Source organism: Rhinatrema bivittatum, chromosome 19 (genome assembly GCF_901001135.1).
Source record: "Rhinatrema bivittatum chromosome 19, aRhiBiv1.1, whole genome shotgun sequence".
NCBI lineage: Eukaryota > Metazoa > Chordata > Amphibia > Gymnophiona > Rhinatrematidae > Rhinatrema > Rhinatrema bivittatum.
Genome location: NC_042633.1, coordinates 2,623,932 through 2,649,199, shown reverse-complemented (window position 1 = coordinate 2,649,199; position 25,268 = coordinate 2,623,932). Strand labels below are relative to the sequence as shown.

General features: G+C 52.6%; 2 protein-coding genes across 5 annotated transcripts in view; one reads left to right on the top strand and one right to left on the bottom strand.

The window, feature by feature from the left end:
• Positions 1 to 24,973, top strand: part of LOC115080206 (oocyte zinc finger protein XlCOF6-like) — a 56,867-nt gene extending 31,894 nt beyond the window's left edge. Inside the window, 2 exon segments of the mRNA XM_029584334.1 lie at positions 5,560 to 5,634; positions 20,893 to 24,973. Coding sequence (XP_029440194.1) covers positions 5,560 to 5,634; positions 20,893 to 22,460 — 1,643 coding nt within the window. The 3' untranslated portion in view covers positions 22,461 to 24,973.
• LOC115080205 (oocyte zinc finger protein XlCOF6-like) overlaps positions 1 to 25,268 on the bottom strand; it is a 256,083-nt gene that overhangs the window by 51,095 nt on the left and 179,720 nt on the right. The gene's annotated exons all lie outside the window — the stretch shown is intronic.

The window sequence follows — 25,268 nt, the reverse complement described above, 5'->3', positions numbered from 1 at the left end:
GGCGCTCTTCGGCCTGCACGGCCTATGGAGGGGCGGGGGCGCGACTCTCCCGAGAGGGTCTCTGCTCCCGATGTCTTCCCGGGGGCGAGGGATCCTCTCGGGGGCCGAGCGCTGCCCGCAGCTCTGCTTCTTCTTCTTTGCGGCAGAAACGGGGGTTTGTCGCGCGCTCTTCAGCCCCGCCCCCCGGAGAGAAGGAGGCGGCGGCCATCTTAAAATCGCTGCCGTCGGATGTAGCTACATCAGAGGAGGGGGGTTCCCCTCCTCCTTCGCCTCCGAATGTAAGCCCGCAGGCGTCGCCGGGTGGGGGTGACCCTACCCGCGGGAGCCGCGCTGCAGCGATCGGAGCCCTTCTCTCCTCAATTTGTGCTCCTTATGCACAAGGCTTACTTGGAGGCGCAGGCGATTTCAGAGGTCCCCGGGCCTCCTCCAATGAAGTTGCCCAGGTTAGCCCCAGACCAGGAGCTCGTGGGGTAAAGAGTGTCCCCAACCGCGAGGGGGTGCAGGGGTGCCAGTGCCCCTGGATCCGGATCCCACCCCGGAGTTTCCTGATACCAGTGGAGGAGCTGATTTGGACGGTCAGATGGCCGTAGAGGGGGATGATCCTCAAGTTTCTCCGCATTTTTGGTAAGGACGAGCTCTCTTATCTTATTTCCCATGTGCTGCAGGAACTGGAGCTTACAGCACCCAGTCAGGAATCTGATACTTCCCTGGGAGATGTCGCGTTGGCAGGGCTTAAGGATCCTCCGCGGACCTTTCCCTTCCATCCTAAGCTCCTACAGCTTGTGTCCAAGGAGTGGGAAGTGCCAGAAGCTTCGCTGCGTGTTAGTAGGGCTATGGATAAGTTATATCCCCTACCGCCGGAGTCCTTGGACCTGCTTAAAATTCCCAAGGTTGATTCCGCTGTCACGGCTGTTATAAATCATACTACCATTCCCGTGACTGGAGGCATAGCGCTCAAGGATCCCCAGGATAGGAAGTTGGAGGTCATTTTAAAGCGCATCTTTGAGGTCGCGGTGTTAGGACTCCGTGCGGTGGTTTGTAGCAGCCTGGTGCAGAGGGCCACCCTCCGCTGGGTCCAGCAGCTACTCACGGCCCAGGAGCTTCCGCCAGCGGAGGCGGAGCAGGCTAACTGTGTGGAGGCGGCGGTGGCCTACACGGCGGATGCCTTGTATGATCTTTTAAGGACTTCCGCTCGCACTATGTCGGCTGCTGTCTCCGCCAGAAGACTGCTCTGGTTGCAACGTTGGGCGGCGGATGCTTCCTCCAAGTCCCGTCTGGGTTCCTTCACGTTCAGGGGGAAATCGTTGTTTGGGGATGAGTTGGACCAGCTCATCAAGGACTTGGGGGAAAACAAGGTCTATAAGTTGCCTGAAGACAAGTACCGCCAACCACGATCTTTCGGTGGTTCCAGGGGACGGTTTAGGGGGCAACGTAGGTACCGTATGGGACGGGGCGGGGGGTCCTTCCCCAGAAGCAACAGGCTTCATGATCGCAGTCCTGGACTCCTTCCTTTCGTGGCAGGCGGCCTCAGAGGTCGGGCTCCTCTCAGAACTTTACCCCCAACAAAGTTTCTCAATGAAGGTGCGCAGGCCCATTCCTCCCTCCCGCGCATCGGGGGTCGGTTGTCCCTTTTTCGGGAGGAGTGGGTCAGGATTACTTCGGACCAGTGGGTTTTAGACGTTATAGATCGTGGCTACGCGTTGGATTTTGCTTGTCCTCTCCAAGATATGTTTCTGGTGTCCCCTTGTGGGCCTCCAGAGAAGCAGGTGGTAATCGCACAGACGTTGGATCGACTTCGAGCCCTGGGAGCTGTGATCCCGGTACCGGCGGCGGAACGTCGGACGGGTCGGTATTCCATTTACTTTGTGGTTGCAAAGAAAGAAGGCGCTTTCAGACCGATCCTGGATTTGAAGCAGATCAACAAGGCGCTGCACGTGCCAAGGTTTCGCATTGAAACGCTCAGGTCTGTTTATTGCGGCCGTCCACAAGGGAGAATATTTGGCTTCTTTGGACCTGACAGAGGCATATCTCCATATCGGAATCCAAGCACACCATCAGCGGTTCCTGAGGTTCTCGGTGCTGGGGGATCATTTTCAGTTCTGCGCCCTTCCCTTCGGGTTGGCAACAGCCCCCAGGGTGTTCACCAAGGTTCTGGTTGTGGTGGCCGCATTCCTACGCCGCCACGGGATATTGGTCCATCCCTACCTGGACGATTGGCTCATCAGGGCGAAGTCGGAGGATTCTTGCAGGCAGGCGGTACGTGTAGTGGTGGATCAACTTCAGAACCTCGGTTGGATAGTCAACTTTGCAAAGAGCCACCTGGAGCCGACTCAACAATTGGAGTTCCTAGGAGCTCGATTCGATACCTCGGTGGGCAAGGTTTTCCTGCTGCATCAGAGGATGATCAATCTCATGGCTCATGTGCGCAACTTGATGGAATTGCCCCTGCCCATGGCATGGGATTATTTACAAGTCAATGGACATATGGCTTCTACTATAGACATGGTGCCTTGGGCCTTTGCACATATGCGGCCCTTACAGAGAGCACTTCTATCTCGTTGGGACCCCTTGTCCAAGGACTACGGGATGTTGCTCCCATTGCTGGAGCCGGCTCGGTCAAGTCTCGATTGGTGGTTGAACCAGGACCATCTTTTGCAGGGGGTGGACTTAGAGCCCCCTCATTGGATAGTCGTGACGACAGATGCCAGCCTGTCCGGTTGGGGAGCTGTATGTCAGTCCCGAGCGGTTCAAGGCAAGTGGTCTTCTCATCAAACCAGGTGGTCCATCAATCGTCTGGAGACCAGGGCAGTGCGTCTGGCCTTACGTCAACTGCTTCCGTTGGTGGAGCATCGAGAGGTGCGAATTCTATCGGACAACGCCACCACGGTGGCTTACATAAACAGACAAGGAGGCACCAAAAGTTGCCAGGTGGCGGCCGAAGCGGAGTTGTTGATTGCATGGGCGGAACGCCACTTATCGTGTCTCGCGGCCACCCACATAGCAGGCACGACCAATGTGCAGGCGGATTTTCTCAGTCGACAACTTCTGGATCCAGGGGAGTGGGAGTTGTCTGCGGAAGCAATGCGACTCATCATTCGGCAATGGGGAGTCCCGCACGTGGACCTGATGGCCACCCGGCTCAACGCCAAGGCGGAACGTTTCTTCAGTCGTCGAAGGGAGCACGGTTCGGAAGGAGTGGACGCGCTGGCGCTTCCGTGGCCTCCTCGCATTTTGCTATATGTGTTTCCTCCGTTGCCCCTGGTCGGAAGAATATTGCGACACATAGAGCATCACCAAGGTCGGGTGATTCTAGTGGCTCCAGAATGGCCAAGGCGCCCGTGGTTCGCGGATCTCGTCAATCTGGCAATAGACGGACCTCTGCATCTCGGTCACCTACCGAATCTCCTTCGGCAGGGCCCGGTATTTTTCGAGCGGGCGGATCGATTCTGTCTGGCGGCTTGGCTTATGAGCGGAGACAGCTACGAAAGAAGGGGTATCCAGAGGCAGTGATAGCTACCCTCCTTAGGGCGCGTAGATCCTCGACTACCCGGACTTATGCTAGGGTTTGGAAGGTCTTTGACGTTTGGTGCAGTGAGCTACGGCTTTCTCCTCGCAGAGCCTCGTTAGGTCACATCTTTACTTTTCTGCAAGAGGGTCTGAAGAAAGGCTTAGCTTATAACTCTCTGCGGGTTCAGGTGGCGGCCCTTGGTTGTCTGCGGGGTAAGGTTGACAGCTGTTCTCTGGCATGCCATCTAGATGTGGCTCGTTTTTTGCGGGGGGTTAAGAATCTGCGTCCCCCTGTAAGGGCTCCGTGTCCATCCTGGAGTTTGAATTTGGTTCTCAAAGGTCTAGGTGCGGCCCCTTTTGAGCCTTTTCGGTCTGCTACTCTGAAGGATTTAACTCTTAAGACGGTGTTTTTGGTAGCAATTTCGTCCGCACGTCGCATTTCGGAACTTCAAGCTCTGTCGTGCAGGGAACCGTTTTTGCGGATATCAGAGGCCGGTATTTCCATGCGCACTGTACCTTCCTTTTTGCCTAAGGTGGTATCGTCTTTTCATGTTAATCAGACGGTGGAGTTGCCTTCCTTTACTGAGGAGGAGCTTCGTTCGCCTCGAGGTAAGGAGTTGCGACGAATGGATGTTCGAAGGGTACTCTTGAGGTACTTGGAGGTTACTAATGATTTTCGGCGGTCGGATCACTTATTTGTCTTATGGTATGGGCCTAAGAAAGGTCTCCAGGCCTCGAAAGTGACCATCGCCCGTTGGCTGAAGAGCGCTATTGCGTCCACGTATATTGGTCACGGTAAGGCTGTTCCAGAAGGGCTTAAGGCTCACTCTCTACGTTCGCAGGTGTCGTCGTGGGCTGAACACCAGCTGGTGTCTTGCCAGGAGATTTGTAGAGCGGCCACTTGGAAGTCCTTGCACACGTTTGCTAAGCATTATCGCTTAGATGTTGGTGGTTCACCAACAGAGTCCTTTGGAAGCAGCGTTCTTCGAGCGGGCCTCTTGGGGTCCCACCCCATTTAGGTCGGCTCGGGTACATCCCAGCAGTCTGGACTGATCCTGGTACGTACAGGGAAAGGAAAATTAGTTTCTTACCTGATAATTTTCGTTCCTGTAGTACCAAGGATCAGTCCAGACGCCCGCCCACGTCAGATTAAGGAGAGTCCGCTCGTACTTCTTTCTGTTTTCAGCAATCTGCAGAATCTACTTACAAATATGTTACAGGTTTTACGGTAAGTTATGTTGCTGTTTTAGTCTAGTTTCACTTTTAGTAGGCCAGAGTTGGTTTTTCTGTCCTTAAGCAAGGTTTCAGCAAGTTACCACTTGATCTGGTCAGTGGTTGGTTTATTGGCGGGAGTGTTTCTTATTTCTTCTGCTTTGATATTCATATACTGAGGGATCGCAGGTAGCACACCGGTATATCTAGGGGGTGCTTTTCAGCTTTTCTCTGACTCCATCTGCTGGAGGGGAGGCATAACCCAGCAGTCTGGACTGATCCTTGGTACTACAGGAACGAAAATTATCAGGTAAGAAACTAATTTTCCTATCTGAGCACAGAGGGAACCTGAGCATCCCAGGCGCCTGTGAGGAGCTGCATGAAGCAGGCGATGCAGCTTGGATTAAAGGTACTGCTGGGCCGATCCAAACATTGCTGAGACACGAGGCCTCCTCTGGACCAGACACAGCGAGGAGGAGGCGTTAAATCATGTCCCTGACCTCTGACCTTTCTTGTGTGGAGGGCTCACAGTGGCCGCAGGAAAACCCCCCCTGGGAACAGTAAGAGGGAGGAAGGCAGGGGGAGCAGCAGGAGGGAGGGAGGGGGGATTGCACAGCAAACGGTTTCCATCCTCGTGGGATTGAGGGACCCAAGCAGGAGAATTATGAAAGGAGTTACGCGTGCAAATGTAACAGACCGTCCTAGCAATTTTCAAAAGCCATTTACCCACGTAAGTGCACTTAATGCTGAGAAAACCGATTGGCAGTTCAGGTTTTGCCTTTCTTAGGTCAATATCCCAGACTGTTTAAAAGCTGAAGGCACAATCTCATTCTCTAACAGGCAGCCGAGGTCCCAGTCCTGACCCTACAGCAGAGATCCTGAGAATGGGCGGGGAGGAGACGGAGACCAAGAGCGGTGAGCAAAATATTCCTTCCTAACACACTTTAAAGCTTTTGATGCGCTCCCGCATAGGAGACTCGGGAACAAAATGAGAAGCTTGGGAGTGAGCGCCAAGGTGGTGACGTGGATTGCAAACCGGTTGAGGGACAGGAGGCAGTGGGTGATGGTAAATGGAAGCTGCTCTGAAGAGAGAGCGGTGTTACGGGGCCTGCCACAGGGATCGGTTGTAGGACAGATTCTGTTCAGTATCTTTGTCTGTTTGCAGATGATACTAAGTTCCCTGTAGAGCCTCCTGTCCAGCAGATGGAGACAGACCAAACCTGAAAGGGTATCCTATATCAGGGCAGAGCCTACCCTGCAGCCCTTCAGTATTTGTCTGTCTCCAGCAGATGCAGGCAGCTGAACCTGTGGTTCCCCTTCTTATCTCCTTATCTTTGTCCCCGAGGGGATTCTATTCCTTTTCTTTACTGGATCAAGCAAGGATTAACTCTTGTCTATATTAAAAAAAAAAATAAAAAATAAAAAAAAAAAATTACTTTTGAAAGATTCTGTGTTTCTTTTCTGGGACACAGTCCTGTCTCCTCGCTCTGCTATGGGCCTAGGGGGGCTTAGCCCCTTCAAATCTTCAGCCTAGGCTTCCATTCCCGGTGACCACCTGGGGTGATACTGGTGGTCCAGTCAGTCCCCCTTGGCTCGCTGTCCACATAGGGCCGGTGAGAGAGAAACTTTCCCCTGCACTGCTGTGTTTAAAAAAAAAAAAGGGGGAAACATTTTGAAGTTAAGGCCTTTCTTACTTCTTTTAAGAAGCGTGGACAGTTCCGGCAGTGTGCAGCGTTCAGTCTCTGCCTCTGCTGACCGGCCGGCTCAGCTCGCACAGCTTAGCTGTTTTTTGTTCTCCTCGCAGCACTTTTTTTGTCAGACGCTGATGCCGCCTTCCAGCGTCTGCAGTGCCTGCGGGGAGCCTGCTCCAGGTGTCTGCTGGGTGGGGAGGGCCCCTCCTCGGCACCCCCGACTACTGCGACCCGGGGACGAGCTGCACGCCGCGTGGCCAGGCCGTTCCCGACCCGAAAAACCGTGGGAACGGCGGCCGTTTTGGAAGCAAAATCTGATGCAGAAACTGGGCTGCAGGCGGAAGGTGAGCCCGATTCTTTGCTTTGTCCACCGGATTTAAGCCCCCCGGGAAGCCAAAGACACGTTTTTCCACAGAGTTTGTGCTCCTTATGCAGGAGGAGGAGGACCCCCCCCCCCCTGCCTAAGAACCTACGGGTTTCTCCTCCGCAACCCCCTAAGGAGCCGGAAGGGCAGGGCTCCATTAGAGTTAGGGTGGTCCCGGGGGTCCTGCCACCTCCGGATCCCCCGCAGCCTCTGCTGGTTCCTGATCCGGATCCAGATGCTGATCCTCTGCTTCCCAACCCCCCCCTTGAGGGGGGACGATCCACGGGTGCTCCACATATTTCAAAGGGAGGAACTGGAACCGCACATTCCCTTCATATTGCAGGTACTGGGATTCAAGGTGCCTCCTGAGGACACAGTCACAGCCACGATGCCTCCTAACGCGGACCCAGTCCTGGTGGACTTAGGGCTCCCCCGCACACATTTCCATTCCATCCCATGCACAAGCTGATGCTGCTCCGGGAATGGGAGCCCCCGGAGGCGGGACTCTGAGTGGGCAGGGCTAAGGACAAGCTCCACCCTCTTCCTGAGGACTGCTTGAATATGCTTAAGATGCCTAAGGTGGATTCCTCCGTCTCAGCAGTTACCAAGCACAGCACCATCCCGGTGGTGGGGGCTACGGCTTTGAAGGACATTCAGGACCATAAATTGGAATTTTATCTAAAGCGCATCTTTGAAGTTTTGTCCCTCGGTGTGCGGGCGACAATCTGCAGCAGTCTCATGCAGTGGGCAAGCCTCAGGTGGGTTCAGCAATTACTCAGCACCCAGGACCTCCCGTCTGCAGAGGCGGAGCAGGCGGATCGCTAGAAGGTGCAATTACCTATGGGGCGGATGCCCTTTACGATCTTCTGAGAGTACAAGCCAGAGCCATGGTCTCCAGTGTCTCGACCAGGCGGCTCCTCTGGCTGAGAAATTTGCTCGAGATCTGCCGTCCTCCATCTAATCTCCCCCTGCGGAAGTCAGAAGAGGCCTGCGGTCGATCAGACCCTGAACAGACTGTGGGAACTGGGAGCCATAATCCCAGTCCCGGTGGAGGAACAAGGATCCGGCCAATATTCCATCTACTTCGTCATCCCCAAAACGGAAGGCTCTTTTCAACCAATTTTGGATCTCAAGCGTGTCAACCGGGTTCTCAAGGTTCCCCATTTTGGAATGGAAACCCTGAGGGTGGTAATAACAGCGGTTTGCTCAGGAGAATTCCTGGCATCGCTCGACCTGACGGAGGCCTACTTGCACATTCCAATTCGCCTCGACCATCAGCGGGACCTCCGGTTCGAGATCCTGGGCCAACATTTCCAATTTCGAGCGCTCCCATTCACTCTCGCCACGGTGCCGCGCACTTTCACCAAGGTCATGGTGGTAGTGGTGGCCTCTCTTCGTCGAGACGGAGTGCTGGCTGGGCCGGTGGAAGCTCTAGGCCTGGGCCGCCGAGTATTAGGGTGCGCCTCGAGCAGTGGTATCCCGAGGGGAGCCAATGCCCCCGGCGCAGGGAGGCTCATGCGGCCGCCAGTGGACCTCATCGCACTGGCGGCTGAACAGCGACACATAACAGGCTGTTCGGCAGGGCTGTGGTGGAGCTCACGTCACCACGGCCCGAAGAAAATGGTCACATTCAAGCCTGCAGGTGCTCATCCTCCTTGCTGCCCGCGCGACCCCGGAAGAAAACGTTGTAGGAGCTGCGCGAGCAGGAAGGAGGCAGAGGAGCATCAGCGCGTGCAGAAGAGGAGCAGCGCTTACGGGCCGCTGCGAATCCCAAGTCGCAGCGGCCCGAGAAGATCAGGGCCGCTGCAGAGCCCATCCTGCGGCAACCCATGAAGGGGAGGCCCAGAGGTGAGAGAGAGATTGAGGGCCTGTAGAGTGTGTATGTGTGCATGTATGAGATGAGTTGAGAGACTGTGTGTGGGAGTGAAGACCTGAATGTTTGCAGAGACAGCATGTGGGAGTGAGAGAGAGCCTGTGTGTGTGAGTCAGACAGCATGTGCCAGTGAGAGACTGTGTGTATGAATGATTGTATGAGAGAGCGCATGTGAGAGTGAGAGCCTGTGTGTGTGTGAGAGAGAGAAAAAGCATGTGAGAATGAGAACCTGACTGTGTGTTTGAGGGAAGAAGAAGGAGAGAAAAGAAATAGAAATAAAGACAATATAAAAGGAATTGGCAAAAAATAAGAAAGTGAAGGTGGAAAAAAAAAGCCTGTGACCAACCGATTATAAATCTAAGATCAGACAGTAAATGTAAAAAAAATAAATTACTTTTTACTGATTGGCACATGTAATCTTTGGGAATGTACAAGAATAGCACTTTCTCTATGCGGATCTGACAATGTACGAGATCAGCATGGAGGATGTGGAAGCCCATGGGGCCTGCACAGAGGAGGCAGCAGAATGGGCTTCAGTGCCAGTAGCAGCAATCGGCGCCTCCCGAATAGCCATGCGGCAGCAGTGACAGTGGCAGCAGAGGAATGAGAGAGGCTCCGAGGTTGCTGGCAAAAGAAAGAGAGGGGAGTCTGCCTTTAGTGTGTGCATGTGTATGAATGGGACTCTGCCTGGGGGTGTATGTGTGTGAATGAATGGGAGCCTGTCTGGGGGTCAGTTTGTGTGTGAGAATGATTGGGAGCTTGCCTGAGTGTGTGTGTGTTTGTGTGTATGTGAGGGAGCCAGTGAGTGTGAGAGCATGAGTGTGTATGAGAAAATCCAGGGGAGTAAGAGTTTGTGTGGGGGGGGTGTGTGTGGAGGGGGAGAGAGTGTCTTAGAGCCTGAGAGTGTGTCAGTGTCTGTGAGAGCGAGAGGTTATGGTGGATATAAGAGCATGAATGTGAATGTATGTGACAGTGTATGTGTGAGAGAGAATGGACTTGTGAGAGTATGTGAGAGAGAGAGAAGATAACCTCCTTATCCTCGACAATATCAGGGTGACTGGAAATCAAGAGCTCCCATGTATGGACAGCAGGGGCTTTTTAAAATCCTTATTAGTTTTAATTATTGGGTGTTATTTGATAAATGTGCTGTTTTGAAATATTTTATTGGTGTTTGGGAAATTGTAAAAAATGTATATGATTTTAATTAATAGAAATTCTATTTATCAGTAGTTTTAAAATATTCTCTTATTAGTATGGTTTTACTATTATAACTGATGCTTTATGTTTCTTGATTTTATTGTTTTATGAGGAATGGTGGTTCTGTTTTTCCATTGTTAATACACAGAGTCTGGCTTCTTGGGGTTTCCATTTCAGTTTTTGTCTAATTTGTTCTCCTTTATTTCGTATTCTGTATTTGGTGAGGCTCTGTCTCTGCTCTGTGTGTGTGACCATGATGAGAAATTCGCTAGCATAGGGATCTATAGCAATCTGGTTTGTTTTGTTTCCTCAGTAGGTGGTGTATTGGTATTCTAGGACCCAGTGTAATATTTACCCTTGCTTTTTCACAGGTAGGGTTATTGTTGTTTGAGTCCTTGGTGTTATTACTGTTATGTTACGATGGGATTGCAGTATAGATTTTGAGTGTCTTTTTTGCGGGGTTTTGTGTTAGTTCACAATGTGCCTAACAGTGGAAGGTGTTTGTGCTGCTGTTACTGTGAGGTGACACCAGAATTTGAAAATATATTTTAGTATGATGAGCTGTAAGGGAAACATCCAAGCTCCATTGTTTGGGGGAATTTCAGTGGATGCACAGAGTTAGAGAACTGGAGGTGCAGGATTTATATTGACATTCTGTCCCTTCCTATATATTCCAGACTTCACTCTCATAGCCCTATAGAATTAGTCGAATTGGGATATCAAATAATTTTATAGTGTGAAACTGGCCAGCTTTTTAAAAGTACGCAGAAGACCCTTTGGACTTTTTTATTAACACTTTTTTTTTTGTAACCAGTTTTAAAGCAGGATCCATGCTATAGAGGTGGGTGTGATGAAGAAATGTCATTTTCCCTGTACGTACCTGGATCAGTCCAGACAGTGGGTTATGTCCCCAATCCAGCAGATGGAGTCAGTCAAAGCTTCGAGGGGGCGTCACCATAAGTGCTACTACCCCCTCTGCAGGAGTTCAGTATCTTCTGACTCCAGCAGATGCGAGTAGGGACTACGGGTTGCTCCCGATTACCTCAGGCATTCCTTGTACTTCTTTTTCTAATTTTCTTCTCTCTGCCTACTTATTTTTGGATCAAGTTTTGTTTAAAAAAAAAAAAAAAAAAAAGGGTAAAGTGAATTAGAGGGCCTTAATTGGGAGGCGTGGCTTCCCTCTATGTTTGTCTGCTCTCTCCTTCTCCTTTGGTTGCGTGCGGGGTAAGTGCAGTGTTTGTTTTTTGCTTCTTTCCCTGCAGTTTGCTTCGACGGACGGTCGCGGAGGCCAGTAGGACCGGCCTCTCCGCGTTCCCTCTCTTGCCTGCGGCCATTTTCGCGGCTCCTCGTGGGCTGCGGAGGCGGGCAAGGAGCTCGTCGTTGGCGGGTCGCGCGGCCTGGAAGGCCCCCCCGCGGTGCCGTCTTCGTTCTCGGCGGGTTGTGCAGGCCGTCCGGGCCCCCCCGCAGCGGCGCTCCCGTTCTCGGCCCCCCCCGAGGCTCTGCCGGGTGGTTTTTGATCTGCCGGGCCTGTTTTCTGCACAGCTCCGATGCCGCGGCCAGAGCGCTGCTCTGCTTGCGGCGAGCTGGGCTCGCGGATCTCGAGGGAGGGCATCTGTGCGAGGTGTCTCCCCGGGGGGGAAGGCACCTCGCGGCCCCGCATCAATTTCCCTCGTCTCACAGGCTTGCCCGGGCGGCGGGGGCCGGCCCCTCCCCCATTCCTGGCGGGAACGGCGGCCATCTTACACTCTGCACGCCCTGAGGGGGAACAGACAGCGCTGGGGGCCGGGGATGCTGGGGAATCCCCGCCACATTTACTCCCGGAATCGGACCCGGAGACAGTCCCGCAGGGGCCGGGTTCCCCGGGGCCCCCCCCCTCGGAGCCCCCCTCGGGTAGACAGGGGTTTTCCCCAGAGTTTATTCTGTTGCTGCACACCGCATATCTGCAGAGCCTGGAGGCTCCCACGGGACCTCCGCCAAACAAGATACCGCGGCTCTCGCTACCTTCACCGGCCCCCCCCCGCTCCGGCGGGTGTGGGGGCCCCTCTGCCTCCCGCTCGTGCCCGGCTCCCGGGCAGCTCGGGGACTGCGGGCTCAGGACCAGGTTCCCCTGGATCGGACCCGGCGGATCCGGGTCAAGGAGACCCCACTTCAGAGGGTGATGATCCGCACACGCTGCGTCTGTTCCAGCGGGAAGAGCTGGAGGACCTACTTCCACAGGTTATTAAGGAGTTGGACCTCGATCCACCGCCGGAGCCGCCCGCGCCCGTAGCGCCCGCTGTGGTCACTTCCTCAAGGAAGGGGGATCCGGTCCTGGCAGCCCGGAGGCCGAGGGCGCGGGCTTTTCCCATTCATGATTCTTTCCTTCAGCTTCTCACCGGGGAGTGGGATGCCCCGGAAGCTTCCTTTAAAGGCAGCCGGACCATGGAGAGGCTCTACCCGCTGCCGGAAGATTTTCTCGATCTCATCAAGGTACCTAAAGTGGACTCCGCGGTGACAGCGGTCACGAAGAGGACAACCATCCCAGTTACAGGGGGAGCGGCCTTACGAGACGCGCAAGATCGCAAGTTGGAAGTCTTCCTCAAGCGGGTCTTCGAGGTCTCCGCGGTAGGTTTGCGGGCGGTGATGTGTAGCTCGCTGGTACAGCGGGCCAGCCTTCTCTGGGTTCAACAACTGCTCACGTCTCAGGTCCTACCGGCCGGGGAGGCCGCCCAGGCGGATAGACTGGAAGCTGCGGTTGCGTATGGGGCTGACGCCTCCTATGACCTGTTTCGGGTCCTCGCCCGCTCCATGGCCTCGGTGGTAGCGGCACGGCGCCTCCTATGGCTCCGCAACTGGGCGGCGGACACATCCTCCAAGTCGAGCCTGGGCTCCCTGCCATTCAGGGGCAAGTTCCTGTTCGGGGACGATTTGGATCAAATCATCAAGACGCTGGGGGAAAATGCGGTTCATCGCCTGCCGGAAGACAGGTATCGCTCCACCAGGGCGTTCTCGTCCTCGCGGACCAAAGCCAGGGCGCAACGGCGCTACCGGAACTACAGACCGGCGGCAGCCAGGCCCTCTGCCCCCAGGTCTCAGCCCTGGTCTCGCTCCTTTCGCGGGCGCCGCCCCGCGCGGCCCGCCCCCGCAGCTGGACAACCCTCTCCCAAGTCCTCGCAATGATGTTCAGCTCGCCCACTCCGCCGTCCCCAGGATCGGGGGGCGACTGGCGTTCTTCTACGAGGAGTGGGCGCAAATCACCTCGGATCAGTGGGTCTTGGACACCATCGGACAAGGTTACGCGTTGGAGTTTGTCCGCGCTCCAAAGGGACGGTTCATTTTCTCCCCTTGCGGCTCGGACACCAAGCGACAGGCGGTGCAGTTGACTCTGGACAGACTTTGGGAGATAGGCGCCATTGCGCCCGTGCCCTTCGAAGAGGTGGGCTCGGGCCATTATTCCATCTACTTCGTGGTGCCAAAGAAGGACGGATCCTACCGGCCCATTCTGGACTTGAAAGAAGTCAACAAATCGCTCCGGGTGGTTCGGTTCCGCATGGAAACGCTGCGGTCCGTGATCGCAGCGGTGCATCGCGGGGAATTCCTGGCCTCCCTGGACCTGACGGAGGCCTACCTCCACATCCCCATTCGCCGGGAGCATCATTGTCTTCTGCGGTTCAAGATCCTGGGTCAACATTTCCAGTTTGTGGCTCTCCCGTTCGGGCTAGCAACGGCTCCTCGCACTTTCACCAAGATCATGGTGGTGGTGGCGGCTGCCTTGCGGAAGGAGGGGATTCTCGTTCATCCTTACCTGGACGATTGGCTCATCCGAGCGAAGTCTTTTCAGCATGGACAGGAGGCTGTGGCCAGAGTTATCGAGTTTCTGCAGTCCCTCGGATGGGTGGTGAATTTCTCCAAGAGCTCCCTGGTACCTTCGCAGCGCCTGGATTTCCTAGGGGCGACCTTCGACACCCGTCTGGGCGCGGTTTTTCTACGTCAGGACAAGGCGCGAGCCCTGCGGGATCACATACAACGGTTTTCTGCGTTATCGGTTCCCACCTCCTGGGACTATCTGCAGCTCCTAGGGGTGATGGGCTCCACCATCGACATGGTCCCTTGGGCATTTGCGCGCCTCAGGCCTCTACAGAGAGCGCTTCTATCACGTTGGAAGCCGCTTTCGCAAGACTACCAGGTGCTCCTTCCTCTACCGCTGTTTGCCAGGAACAGTCTAACCTGGTGGATGAATCCGGAGAATTTGGCCCGCGGCATGTCTCTCGATCTGCCAAATTGGGTCGTGGTAACCACCGACGCCAGTCTAGTAGGATGGGGAGCGGTCTGCGACCGCAGCGCCACGCAAGGGACGTGGTCCGCGGAGGAATCAAAGTGGTCCATAAATCTACTGGAGACCAGAGCGGTCAGATTAGCGCTCCAGCACTTCCTGCCACTCCTCCGGAACCGGGAGGTCAGGATCTTATCGGACAATGCGACGACGGTGGCCTACATCAACCGACAGGGCGGCACCCGCAGCCCGCAGGTCGCGCTCGAAGCAGAAATGCTGATGCAGTGGGCGGAGCGGTATCTGGCCCGCCTGGCGGCCTCGCACATCGCGGGCGTGGACAACGTACAGGCCGATTACCTCAGCCGTCAGCTCTTGGACCCCGGGGAATGGTCCCTCTCCGACGAGGCGATGCAGCTGCTCGTTCGACGTTGGGGACCCCCCCACCTCGATCTCATGGCGTCCGCACGAAATACCAAGGCTCCCCGGTTCTTCAGCCGCCGGAGAGAGCGGGGAGCGGAGGGCGTGGACGCTCTCGTACTCCCGTGGCCGGCCAACCTGCTTCTTTACGCGTTCCCGCCGTGGCCGCTGGTGGGAAGACTACTCCGCCGCGTAGAGGTACACCAGGGACCGGTGATCTTCGTCGCTCCGGAGTGGCCAAGACGACCTTGGTTTGCGGACCTGCTCCAACTGGTGATCGACGGACCCATCCGTCTGGGACATCTCCCCCGCCTCCTTCACCAAGGCCCGGTATTTTTCGACCAGGCAGAACTCTTCTGTCTTGCGGCCTGGCTTTTGAGAGGCGCCGCCTCCGGCGCCGGGGCTACCAGGAGGCGGTAGTCTCAACACTGCTGCGTTCTCGAAAGACTTCGACGTCGGTAGCCTATGTGCGAGTCTGGAAGGTGTTCGAGCTGTGGTGTGCCGGACTGGACACGAGTCCCTCTGAGGCTTCGGTTCCTCAGATCCTTCAGTTTCTACAAGCGGGGGTGGACAAGGGACTTGCCTACAACTCACTCCGGGTTCAGGTGGCCGCCCTTGGCTCGCTCCTGCGGGACGGGGGTTCCCTACTACAACACCCGGATATTCTCCGTTTTCTCAAGGGTGTCCAACACATGCGACCTCCGGTGCGGAATCCTTGTCCCTCCTGGAGTCTCAACCTGGTGCTACGGGCCATGTCAGGACCTCCGTTTGAACCACTGCGGAATGCGACGATCAAGGATCTCACTCTCAAGGCGGTGTTCCTGGTGGCTATCTGCTCCGCTCGGCGCATCTCGGAGCTGCAGGCCCTGTCGTGCAGAGAACCCTATCTCCGGTTCTCGGATTCCGGGGTTTCGATTCGTACGGTCCCCTCCTTCCTCCCGAAGGTGGTGTCCGCGTTCCATGTGAATCAGACGGTGGAGCTTCCTTCCTTCTCCGCTTCGGAACCGAGGTCTCTCCGGCTTCTGGACGTCAAGCGCACACTGCACCTCTATCTGGAGGCTACGAATGACTTCAGGACTTCTGACCATCTCTTCGTCCTCTGGTCCGGCCCTCGGAAGGGAGCTCAGGCCTCGAAGACGACCATTGCCAGATGGTTGAAGGCTGGCATTGCCGCTTCCTACATTGGGGTGGAGCGGACTCCCCCACCCGGTATTGTTGCGCATTCTACACGCTCTCAGGCGGCCTCTTGGGCGGAGACCCGCTCGGTCTCCTCTCAAGAAATCTGTAGAGCAGCCACCTGGAAATCGCTACACACTTTCGCCAGACACTATCGTCTTCACCTCGCTTCCTCGGTCTTTGGACACTTTGGTGAGCAGGTTCTACGAGCGGGTCTCGCAGGACCCCACCCGGTTTAGGGACGCTTGGGTACATCCCACTGTCTGGACTGATCCAGGTACGTACAGGGAAAAGAAAATTATTACTTACCTGCTAATTTTCGTTCCTGTAGTACCATGGATCAGTCCAGACGCCCACCGCATTTGGGTCCTATCCCTGCTCGACGGGGTTTTTCCCTCTACGGGACGGTAGTACTTTCTGTCTTTCACGATTGCTCAGTTTTTCACTGTTTGTCACAGTTCCGTTTTGGGGTTGACACGCTGACCTTTTGTCCCCCCACCCATTGGCGGGGCGGGCACGGTTTTGTTTCTTAGGTTATACGGCTGATTGTTGCCGTTCCTTCAACTTGATCCAATTTGGGGGTTCTTGGTTTACTCGGGCTTGGATATTCTCGATACTGAACTCCTGCAGAGGGGGTAGTAGCACTTATGGTGACGCCCCCTCGAAGCTTTGACTGACTCCATCTGCTGGATTGGGGACATAACCCACTGTCTGGACTGATCCATGGTACTACAGGAACGAAAATTAGCAGGTAAGTAATAATTTTCTTTTGGCTCCCCTCCCCTGAAAAAATTCTTCTGTCTAGAGACGCCACTGATTTTCTGTGACCTTAAGCATTAGTACAAGAAGGATTAAGGAGGGATGCTGGAGAGGCACACAGATGCATTGGCCCCCGGGCGCTGGAGACCCTTGGTGCACCACTGGGTGCGAACCATATGGGGCCGCAAGCGGTGGCAAAGAGGAGTGGAGATTTGGGGGCCACAAGCAGTGCCCAACCTGCTCGCGACCCAGAAAACCACACAGTCAGCGGGCGTGATGAGAAAGAGGTAGGAGTCGGGGCCGAGACCAGGGGGGGGGGGCAAGGGAGAAGGCTCGCCTAGGGCACCTAATCTCCTTGCACCAGCCCTGAGTGCTGGTACATCCCTACCTGGACGATTGGCTCATCTGGGCCAAATCGGAGTCTCTCTGCAAGCTGGCGGTCAGCAGGGTCCTGAATGTTCTGACCTCCCTGGGGTAGATAATCAACTTTCCCAAGAGCAAGCTTCAGCCTTCCCAGACCCTGGAATTCTTGGGGGCACGATTCGACACTCGAGTCGGCAAGGTCTTCCTCCCCGACGCGCGGGCGCCCAAACTCAGGGGCCAAGTGCGCACTTTTCTCTCACTTGCTGTGCCCACGGCCTGGGACTATCTCAAGGTTTTGGGGTCCATGGCCTCCACCATTGATCTGCTCCCTTGGGCTTTTGCGCATATGCGTCCGTTACAGAAGGCTTTGCTGTCCCGCTGGAAGCCGATGTCGGAGCAGTTTCGGACACCTCTACCGCTGTCCGAGTCTACCGTCGCCGAGCTGCAATGGTGGCTCTCGCCTTCCCACCTGCGGAAGGAGATGTCCCTTCAGACGCCGCAGTGGATCATTGTCACGATGGACGCCAGTCTCTCCAGCTGGGGAGCAGTGTGCCAGACTCAGTCTACACAGGGCTACTGGTCCCCTGTCCAGTCTCGCTGGCACATCAATTGATTGGAAGCTCGAGCGGTGCGGCTGGCTCTCAAGGTCTTTCTCCCCTTACTCCATCACAAGGCGGTGCGGTTTCTCTCGGACAACTCCACCACGGTGGTCTACATCAATCGACAGGGAGGCACCAGGAGCCAGCAAGCTCTTCGCTTGGGCGGAGCGTCACCTAGAGCGCCTTGCAGCATCCCACATTGCGGGGAAAGAGAATGTTCAAGCTGATTTCCTCAGTCGCCAGCGGTTAGATCCCGGTGAGTGGGAATTGTCAGATAGGGCAATGGATCTGATTGTCCGCAGGTGGGGTCCCCCAGACCTGGATCTGATGGCCACCATGAACAATGCGAAAGCACCTCAGTTCTTCAGCCGCAGAAGGGAACATTGCGCGGAAGGAGTGGATGCGCTGGTCCTTCCCTGACCTCAAGACGTTCTCCTGTACGTGTTCCCTTCTTGGCCACTGGTGGGCAAAGTGCTCAGAAGAATCGAGCTTCATCAGGGTCCCGTCATTCTAGTGGCTCCAGAGTGGCCTTGCAGACCGTGGTTTGCGGATCTGGTAAACCTCGTGACGGATGGCCCTCTCCTCCTCGGTCAACTCCCCCACCTTCTTCGGCAGGGTCCCGTATTTTACGATCTGGCGGATCGCTTCTGTCTAGCGGCCTGGCTTTTGAACGGCAGAGGTTGAGAAAGAAGGGATATAAGGAAGAAGTAATATCCACTCTGTTGAGAGCTCGGAAGCCGGGTATGGAAGCTGTTTGAAAATGCGTGTGCCGCGTCGGGAGTTTTGGCTCATAAGGCTCCAGTTTCCCAGGTCCTTTCCTTCCTCCAGAGCGGTCTCTCCAAGGGTTTGTCTTTCAGTTCCTTGCGGGTGCAGGTCTCCGCTCTCGGCTTTCTCTTAGGCAGTATAGACTGTTACGCAGTGGCGGCTCATCCGGATGTCGTTCGCTTCTTCGAGGGGGCCAAACATTTGAAGCCGCCGGTACGGACTATTTGTCCCTCGTGGAGTCTTAACTTGGTTCTTCGGGTTCTCTGCGAAGCTCCCTTCCAGCCCCTAAGGAGGACTACACTTAAGGATTTGACCCTCAAAACTGTTTTCCTGGTTTCCATTTGTTCTGCCAGCTCCAAGCTTTGTCATGCAGGGAACCTTTTCTACGTTTCTCGGATTCAGGGGTATCTCTCGGGACGGTACCCTCCTTCTTGCCAAAAGTCATGTCTTCTTTTCACGTCAATCAGTCAGTAGAACTTCCGGCTTTTTCTTCTAAAGACATCGCAAGCACATTGGAGGGTGATCTGCGCCGCCTGGACGTGAAGCGGGTTCTGCTCCGTTTCCTCAGGTTACGAATGAGTTCTGGGTCTCGGATCACTTGTTTGTCCTGTGGAGTGGCCCGAATAAGGGAAATAAGGCTTCCAAGACCATTATCTCGCGTTGGCTAAAGGAGGCTATTGCGTCGGCCTACATCTGCAAGGGCCGACCGGTTCCGGAAGGCCTAAAGGCCCACTCCATACGTTCTCAACCCACTTCTTGGGCGGAGAGTCAATCGGTCTCTCCCCAGGAGATATGCAGGGCAGCCACTTGGAAATCTCTCCATACTTTTGCTCGTCATTACTGTCTGGAGTACAGGCTCCAGTTTTTGGCTCCTTCGAGCGGCAGGTTCTTCCAGCGGGACTGTCTCTGTCCCACCCTGTTTAGGGAAGCTTTGGTACATCCCACGGTCTGGACTGATCTGCGTCGGTACAGGGAAAGGACAATTGGTTCTTACCTGCTAATTTTCGTTCCTGTAGTACCACAGATTAGTCCAGATACCCTCCCATGCTAGATCTGGCCCCCCGCTCAAAGCTTTTCTTTCTTTACAGGTTTCCGGATACCTGAATTATCTCTTATTATTATTAAAGGCACCAGGCAACACTCGTGCATAAAGAATAAATCTTTATGCACGAGTGTTGTTTCATACAGAATTCTTTCAATTGTTCAATGGTTCAACTGTTTTCAATTTATCAGTTTCTTGTTACTTGCTTGATCTTTGGGGAGTACTTTATACTGAAGGGCTGCAGGGTAGGCTCTGTCCTGATAAAGGATACCTTTTCAGTTTTGGTCTGTCTCCATCTGCTGGACAGGAGGCTCAACCCACGGTCTGGACTGATCCGTGGTACTACAGGAACAAAAGCCTGAATGGTGGTTGAAGATAAGGCAACTGAGATTCAATACCAAGAAGTGCAGAGCCATGAATCTGGAGTGTGGAAATCCAAAAGATGTGATGGGGGGTGAAAGCCTGTTGTGCATGGACCAAGAAAGGGATCTTGGGGTGATTGTGTCTGGTGATCTGAAGGTAGCGAGGCAATGTGACAAGGCGATAGGTGAAGCCAGAGGGATGCTGGGCTGCACAGAGAGAGGAATAACCAGTAAGAAAAAGGAGGTGATGATGCCCTTATACAGGGCCTTGGTGAGGCCTCACCTGGAGTGCTGTGTTCAGTTCTGGAGACCGTATCTCAAAGGAGACAGAGACAGGATGGAGGCGGTCCAGAGAAGGGCGACCAAAATGGTGGGGGATCTGTATAAGAAGAACTATGAGGAGAGACGTGGTCTGTTCCCCTCTGTTCATGTGCTGTTGCCCACCTGTACCTGTCTACAAGCAGCACCAAGCTCTATTATATATGACAAGCTGTTAAGCCCGTTAAAACGGGCTACATTACATTTTTTTTTCAGTCCATTTTCTAACACAGCACCCTTCTACACTTTTTCTCCCTCTCTCCCCCTTCCCCTCGTTCACTCCTCCCCTTTCCTCCACTCAGTCTTACTCACCCTGTCTCCCACTGCCTCCTTCCCCTCACTCTCACCTCCCTCCCCTTCCCTCAGTCACTCCCCACCCTCTCTCAATCCCATCCCCTCCCCCTCAGCCCTCCTCCACTCCCTTTTTCTCTGCTCCACAACGTCTTACCCTTCCACTTACTCACATCCCTGTCTCTCACCTCTCCCTCATTCTCCCTCTCCCCCTTCCACTTACTCACATCCCTGTCTCTCTCCTCTCCCTCATTCTCCCTCTCCCCTCACTCTTCCCCACACACTCACCCACTCCTCCCTCCCTCTCACTCAGTCCCTCCCTTAGTCCCTCTCACTCAGTCCCTCCCTCCCACTCAGTCCTCCCTCTCACTCAGTCACTCCCTCCCTCTCTCTCTCTCCTCCCTCCCTCGATTCTGGCCGCCGCTGCCGCTGCTCGCTGCCGCCCGCCGCCGCCGCTGCCACTCGACGCCGCCATGTTTTTTTTTTCTGACGCTGGCTGAGACCAACGTGCTCGCCCGCACATGCGCGGTAGAGCTGGTCTCTACTGCGCATTTGCGGCACGTCGGTCAACCTTCAATTATTAGGTTGATAGGGATCCATAGCCACTCTAATGCCGTTCAGTGATTAGATGGAGCTATCTCCCTATATACGTCTCCCTCCATTTTTGTAAATTTAGTAATCATACTCTCGCTTTTATCCACCAGAAGATGGTTTCAGGAATAATAGTGAGAGGCAGAGAATGTGTGATGGGCAGCAGACGGAGGAATGCAAAGAGAGAGACCCCTCCAGAGAAAGCCCAGGACCTTCAGCTGAGTATCCAGGAGGTATCAGTAGAATAACATCACCCAGGGGGAAAGAAGTAGTCCAGAAAGGAGAGAGTCCATATGCATGTTCTGAACGAGGGAGAAATTTCAACCTCTGCCCCAGTCTTATAGAAACTCAGAGACTCAGTGAAGGAGAGACTCCATTTCAAAGTGCTGACACTTCAGAAAACTTCACCACAAACTCACAATCTGTTGAACAGCAAGAAATTATTGAATGTGGGAACAAGTTTCCTGAGAGGACAAGTCACACATCTATCCAACAATATCACAGAAAAGAAGACACCACATTTACAGATTCTGAAGAAGAGATAAGGACCCCTATGAATACAAAACTTACAGCACATGGAAAAGATCACCTAAAAAAGGAACCATTAAAATGCACTCAATGTGAACAATGCTTTTTCTTCCAAGCTGAGATGGAAGGACATGTAAGAATTCACTCTGGAGAAAGACCATTTCAGTGCCCTGAATGTGAGGAGAGATTTACTGAGAAATCAAACCTGAGAGAACACAAAAACATTCACAGACAAGACCAACCTTTTAAGTGTTCTCAATGTGAAAAATATTTCAGATATAGATCCTGGCTTAAAGTTCATCAGAGAAGTCACAAGGGAGAGAAGTCATTTATATGGTCTGAATGTGATAAAGATTTATGTCAGGAATTTAGTTTAAGAAAACACATAAATATTCACACTGGTGAGAAACAATTTAAATGTTCTGAATGTGATAAATGCTTCACCGAGCAATCTAAGCTTAAAATCCACAACAGAGTTCATACAGGTGAGAAACCGTTTAAATGTTCTGAATGTGATAAATGTTTTGTACAAATGTCCCATCTCAAAACCCACAAAACCGTCCATACAGGTGAGAAACCATTTAAATGTTCTGAATGTGATAAATGTTTTGCTGGCATCTCCACTCTTAAAAAACATGAAAGAATACACACTGGTGAGAAACCGTTTAAATGTTCTGAATGTGATAAATGTTTTGTACAAATGTCCCATCTCAAAACCCACAAAACTGTCCATACAGGTGAGAAACCATTTAAATGTACTGAATGCGCTAAATGTTTTGCTCGCATGTCCACTTTTAAAACCCATGAAACCATCCATACAGGTGAGAAACCATTTAAATGTACTGAATGTGAAAAATGTTTTGCTAGCATGTCCGCTCTTAAAACCCATGGAGCCATCCATACAGGTGCGAAACCATTTAAATGTTCTGAATGTGATAAATGTTTCACACACATGTTCCATCTCAAAAACCACAAAACTGTCCATACAGGTGAGAAACCATTTAAATGTTCTGAATGTGATAAATGTTTCACACGAATGTACCATCTCAAAAACCACAAAACTGTCCATACAGGTGAGAAACCATTTAAATGTTACTAATGTGATAAATGTTTTGCTGAACGATCCCATCTTAAAAACCATCCATACAGGTGAGAAATAATTTAAATGTTCTGAATGTGATAAATGTTTTGCTCAAATATCCTATCTGAAAATCCACAAAATGGTCCATACAGGTGAGAAACTATTTACATGTTCTGAATGAGATGTTTCGCTGAAAGATCCCTTCTTAAATACCACAAAACCGTTCATACATGTGAGAAACCAATTAAACCATTTGTGCGCCCCTTAGTGCAGCCCCGAGGGAGCCCCCAGTAGAGTCGACTGTATATAATACGGATACTCAGATCGTCTATCTTCTAGTACCTTCCTCATCCACCTCTGACGGCATCTCTCTAACTACGATTACTTACCTCGCTGCACACCGAGATCCCCCAGCGGGCGCCACCTCGTGACTGAATCCCAGCTACGACGACCAGACTGCGGACTATACCACCTATCACAGCACCAATTTTCAACTAACCAAGAAAGGGAAACCAAGAACAACTTCCAACAACCCAGGTAAGAGCCCTTTAAAGTCAAGGCTCTACCGCAACAAAGGGTCCTGCCACCTTTAAGCCTCTCCACACCGCACCAAAAATCCCTTTATCCTTTGCACTCAGAAGCATTACGGCTGAACCACCTCTCTAACTACTTGATTCTTGGACTCAGGACATCTTCTAACCTCTCTCTTTTACTTGCCACCCCCCATCCCAATCTACATATTCTTTCAACAATAATGGGACAAAACGATATTCCAATCTTATACAAAAGCAGGAGATACTCATCAATTAAACAAGTCACACCTTGGGATATACAAACACGACAAAAAAGACTCTTACCCATTATGCTCTCTCCACTAAACCAACTTCTTGGTCTTACCTTATTCTCAGTAACTCTACTGAACGCTCAATTCCTAACAAAAAAATCACATCTACTCCATGACTATCTCATTGATGAGCAACCTGATCTATGTGCCATCACCGAATCGTGGCTTAAACCAGAAGACTCAGTCCTGCTCAACCAACTTCCTCTCCAATCATTTGATATCTTCTCGATCCCTAGACCAAAAAAAAGAGGAGGTGGCCTGCTTTTAGCCTCTAAAAAAATTCTTGGGCTATCCCTCCACTCAACCAGCTCTTCCCCCTCGCTCGAATTTGCTGTCTTCAAATCCCCTCACCTGCAACTAGGCCTCATTTACGCTCCTCCAGGCCGTCTCGACTCAGACCCTTCTCCTCTAATAGAAAGTATTGCTAGGCACATCAACACGGACTCACCGGCCTTACTGCTTGGAGATTTCAATCTCCACGTGGATGCTAATCCCCAGTCCCCCAACTGTGATATCTTCATCAACACTCTCAACCTCATGGGCTTTCAACAGCTAATAAACGAATCCACCCACAAAGCAGGTCACACATTAGACCTAATCTTTATCAATCAAGGTCTCACCCTCTCTTCTTCCATAGTCTGCTTGCCAATCCCATGGTCTGATCACAAGTTAATCAATACCTCTTTAGCCATCCACCTTCCTAGCACTACAACCTCACAGAAAACAGCGATTCATTTTAGAAAATTATGCAGCCAGGAAACTCTCATCACAAATCTATCTGAGGAACTTAAACACATTAACATTACGGACGCGGACTCAGCCATCACATCCTGGACCACTATAACAAATAAAGTTGCAGATCTGACATGCCCTCTAGTATCCAAAACCATCAACTCTAACAAGGAAAAGAAAAAGCCATGGTTCACCCCAGACCTCAGACACTTAAAGCGGGTACTCAGAAACAAAGAACACATCTGGCAAAAAAACCCCACACCTGCGAACATCTCAGCCTTCAAAACCAGCATGCACCAATACAGGATCTCCATTCTCCAGACAAAAAGAGATTTCTACTCCCGAAAAATCCATCACTTCACATATGACCCAAAAGCCCTTTTCTCCATTGTCTCATCCCTCACAAAACCACCAACAACAGTCATTCCGGATGAAAAAGCCGCAAACAAAGCCGAGGAACTCGCCATATTCTTCAAAGAAAAAATAGCCAACCTCCTGATCCCTATTCGGAATCATAAAAATCCTTCCCCCCAGCACCCTCTATCAATAACAAAGCCATCACATGCCTCAAGCCTGGAAGCCTTCGAACCAGCATCCTCGTTAGAGATTGAAAACATACTAAAGAAACTTAAATCTGCTTCCCACCCTCTTGATTCAATTCCTGCGAATCTTCTCATAGCAAGTGCCAAAGTTATTGCTAAGCCAATCGCTCAAATCATCAATGCTTCACCTATCCAGGGCCTAGTGCCAACCTCACTCAAACTCGCCATCCTGAAACCACTTCTAAAAAAGCCAAATCTCTCTCCGGATAACCTAGCTAACTTTCGGCCAATAGCAAATCTCCCTTTCATAGCTAAGATCCTTGAAAGAATTGTAAATCATCAACTCTTCGAATTCTTAGACGACAACAACATTCTAGCTTCAAAGCAATTTGGCTTCCGTAAATCCAGAAGCACCAAATCCCTTTTAATTTCTCTGACAGACAACATTCTTTTCAACCTTGAGAAAAGGGAAGTGATTATCCCCTTGTACAGGTCCTTGGTGAGGCCTCACCTGGAGTACTGTGTTCAGTTCTGGAGACCGTATCTACAAAAAGACAAAGACAAGATGGAAGCGGTACAGAGAAGGGCGACCAGGAAGGTGGAGGATCTTCATCGGATGACGTACGAGGAGAGATTGAAGAATCTTAATATGTACACCCTGGAGGAAAGGAGGAGCAGAGGTGATATGATACAGACTTTCAGATACTTGAAAGGTTTTAATGATCCAAAGACAACGACAAACCTTTTCCGTAGGAAAAAAAT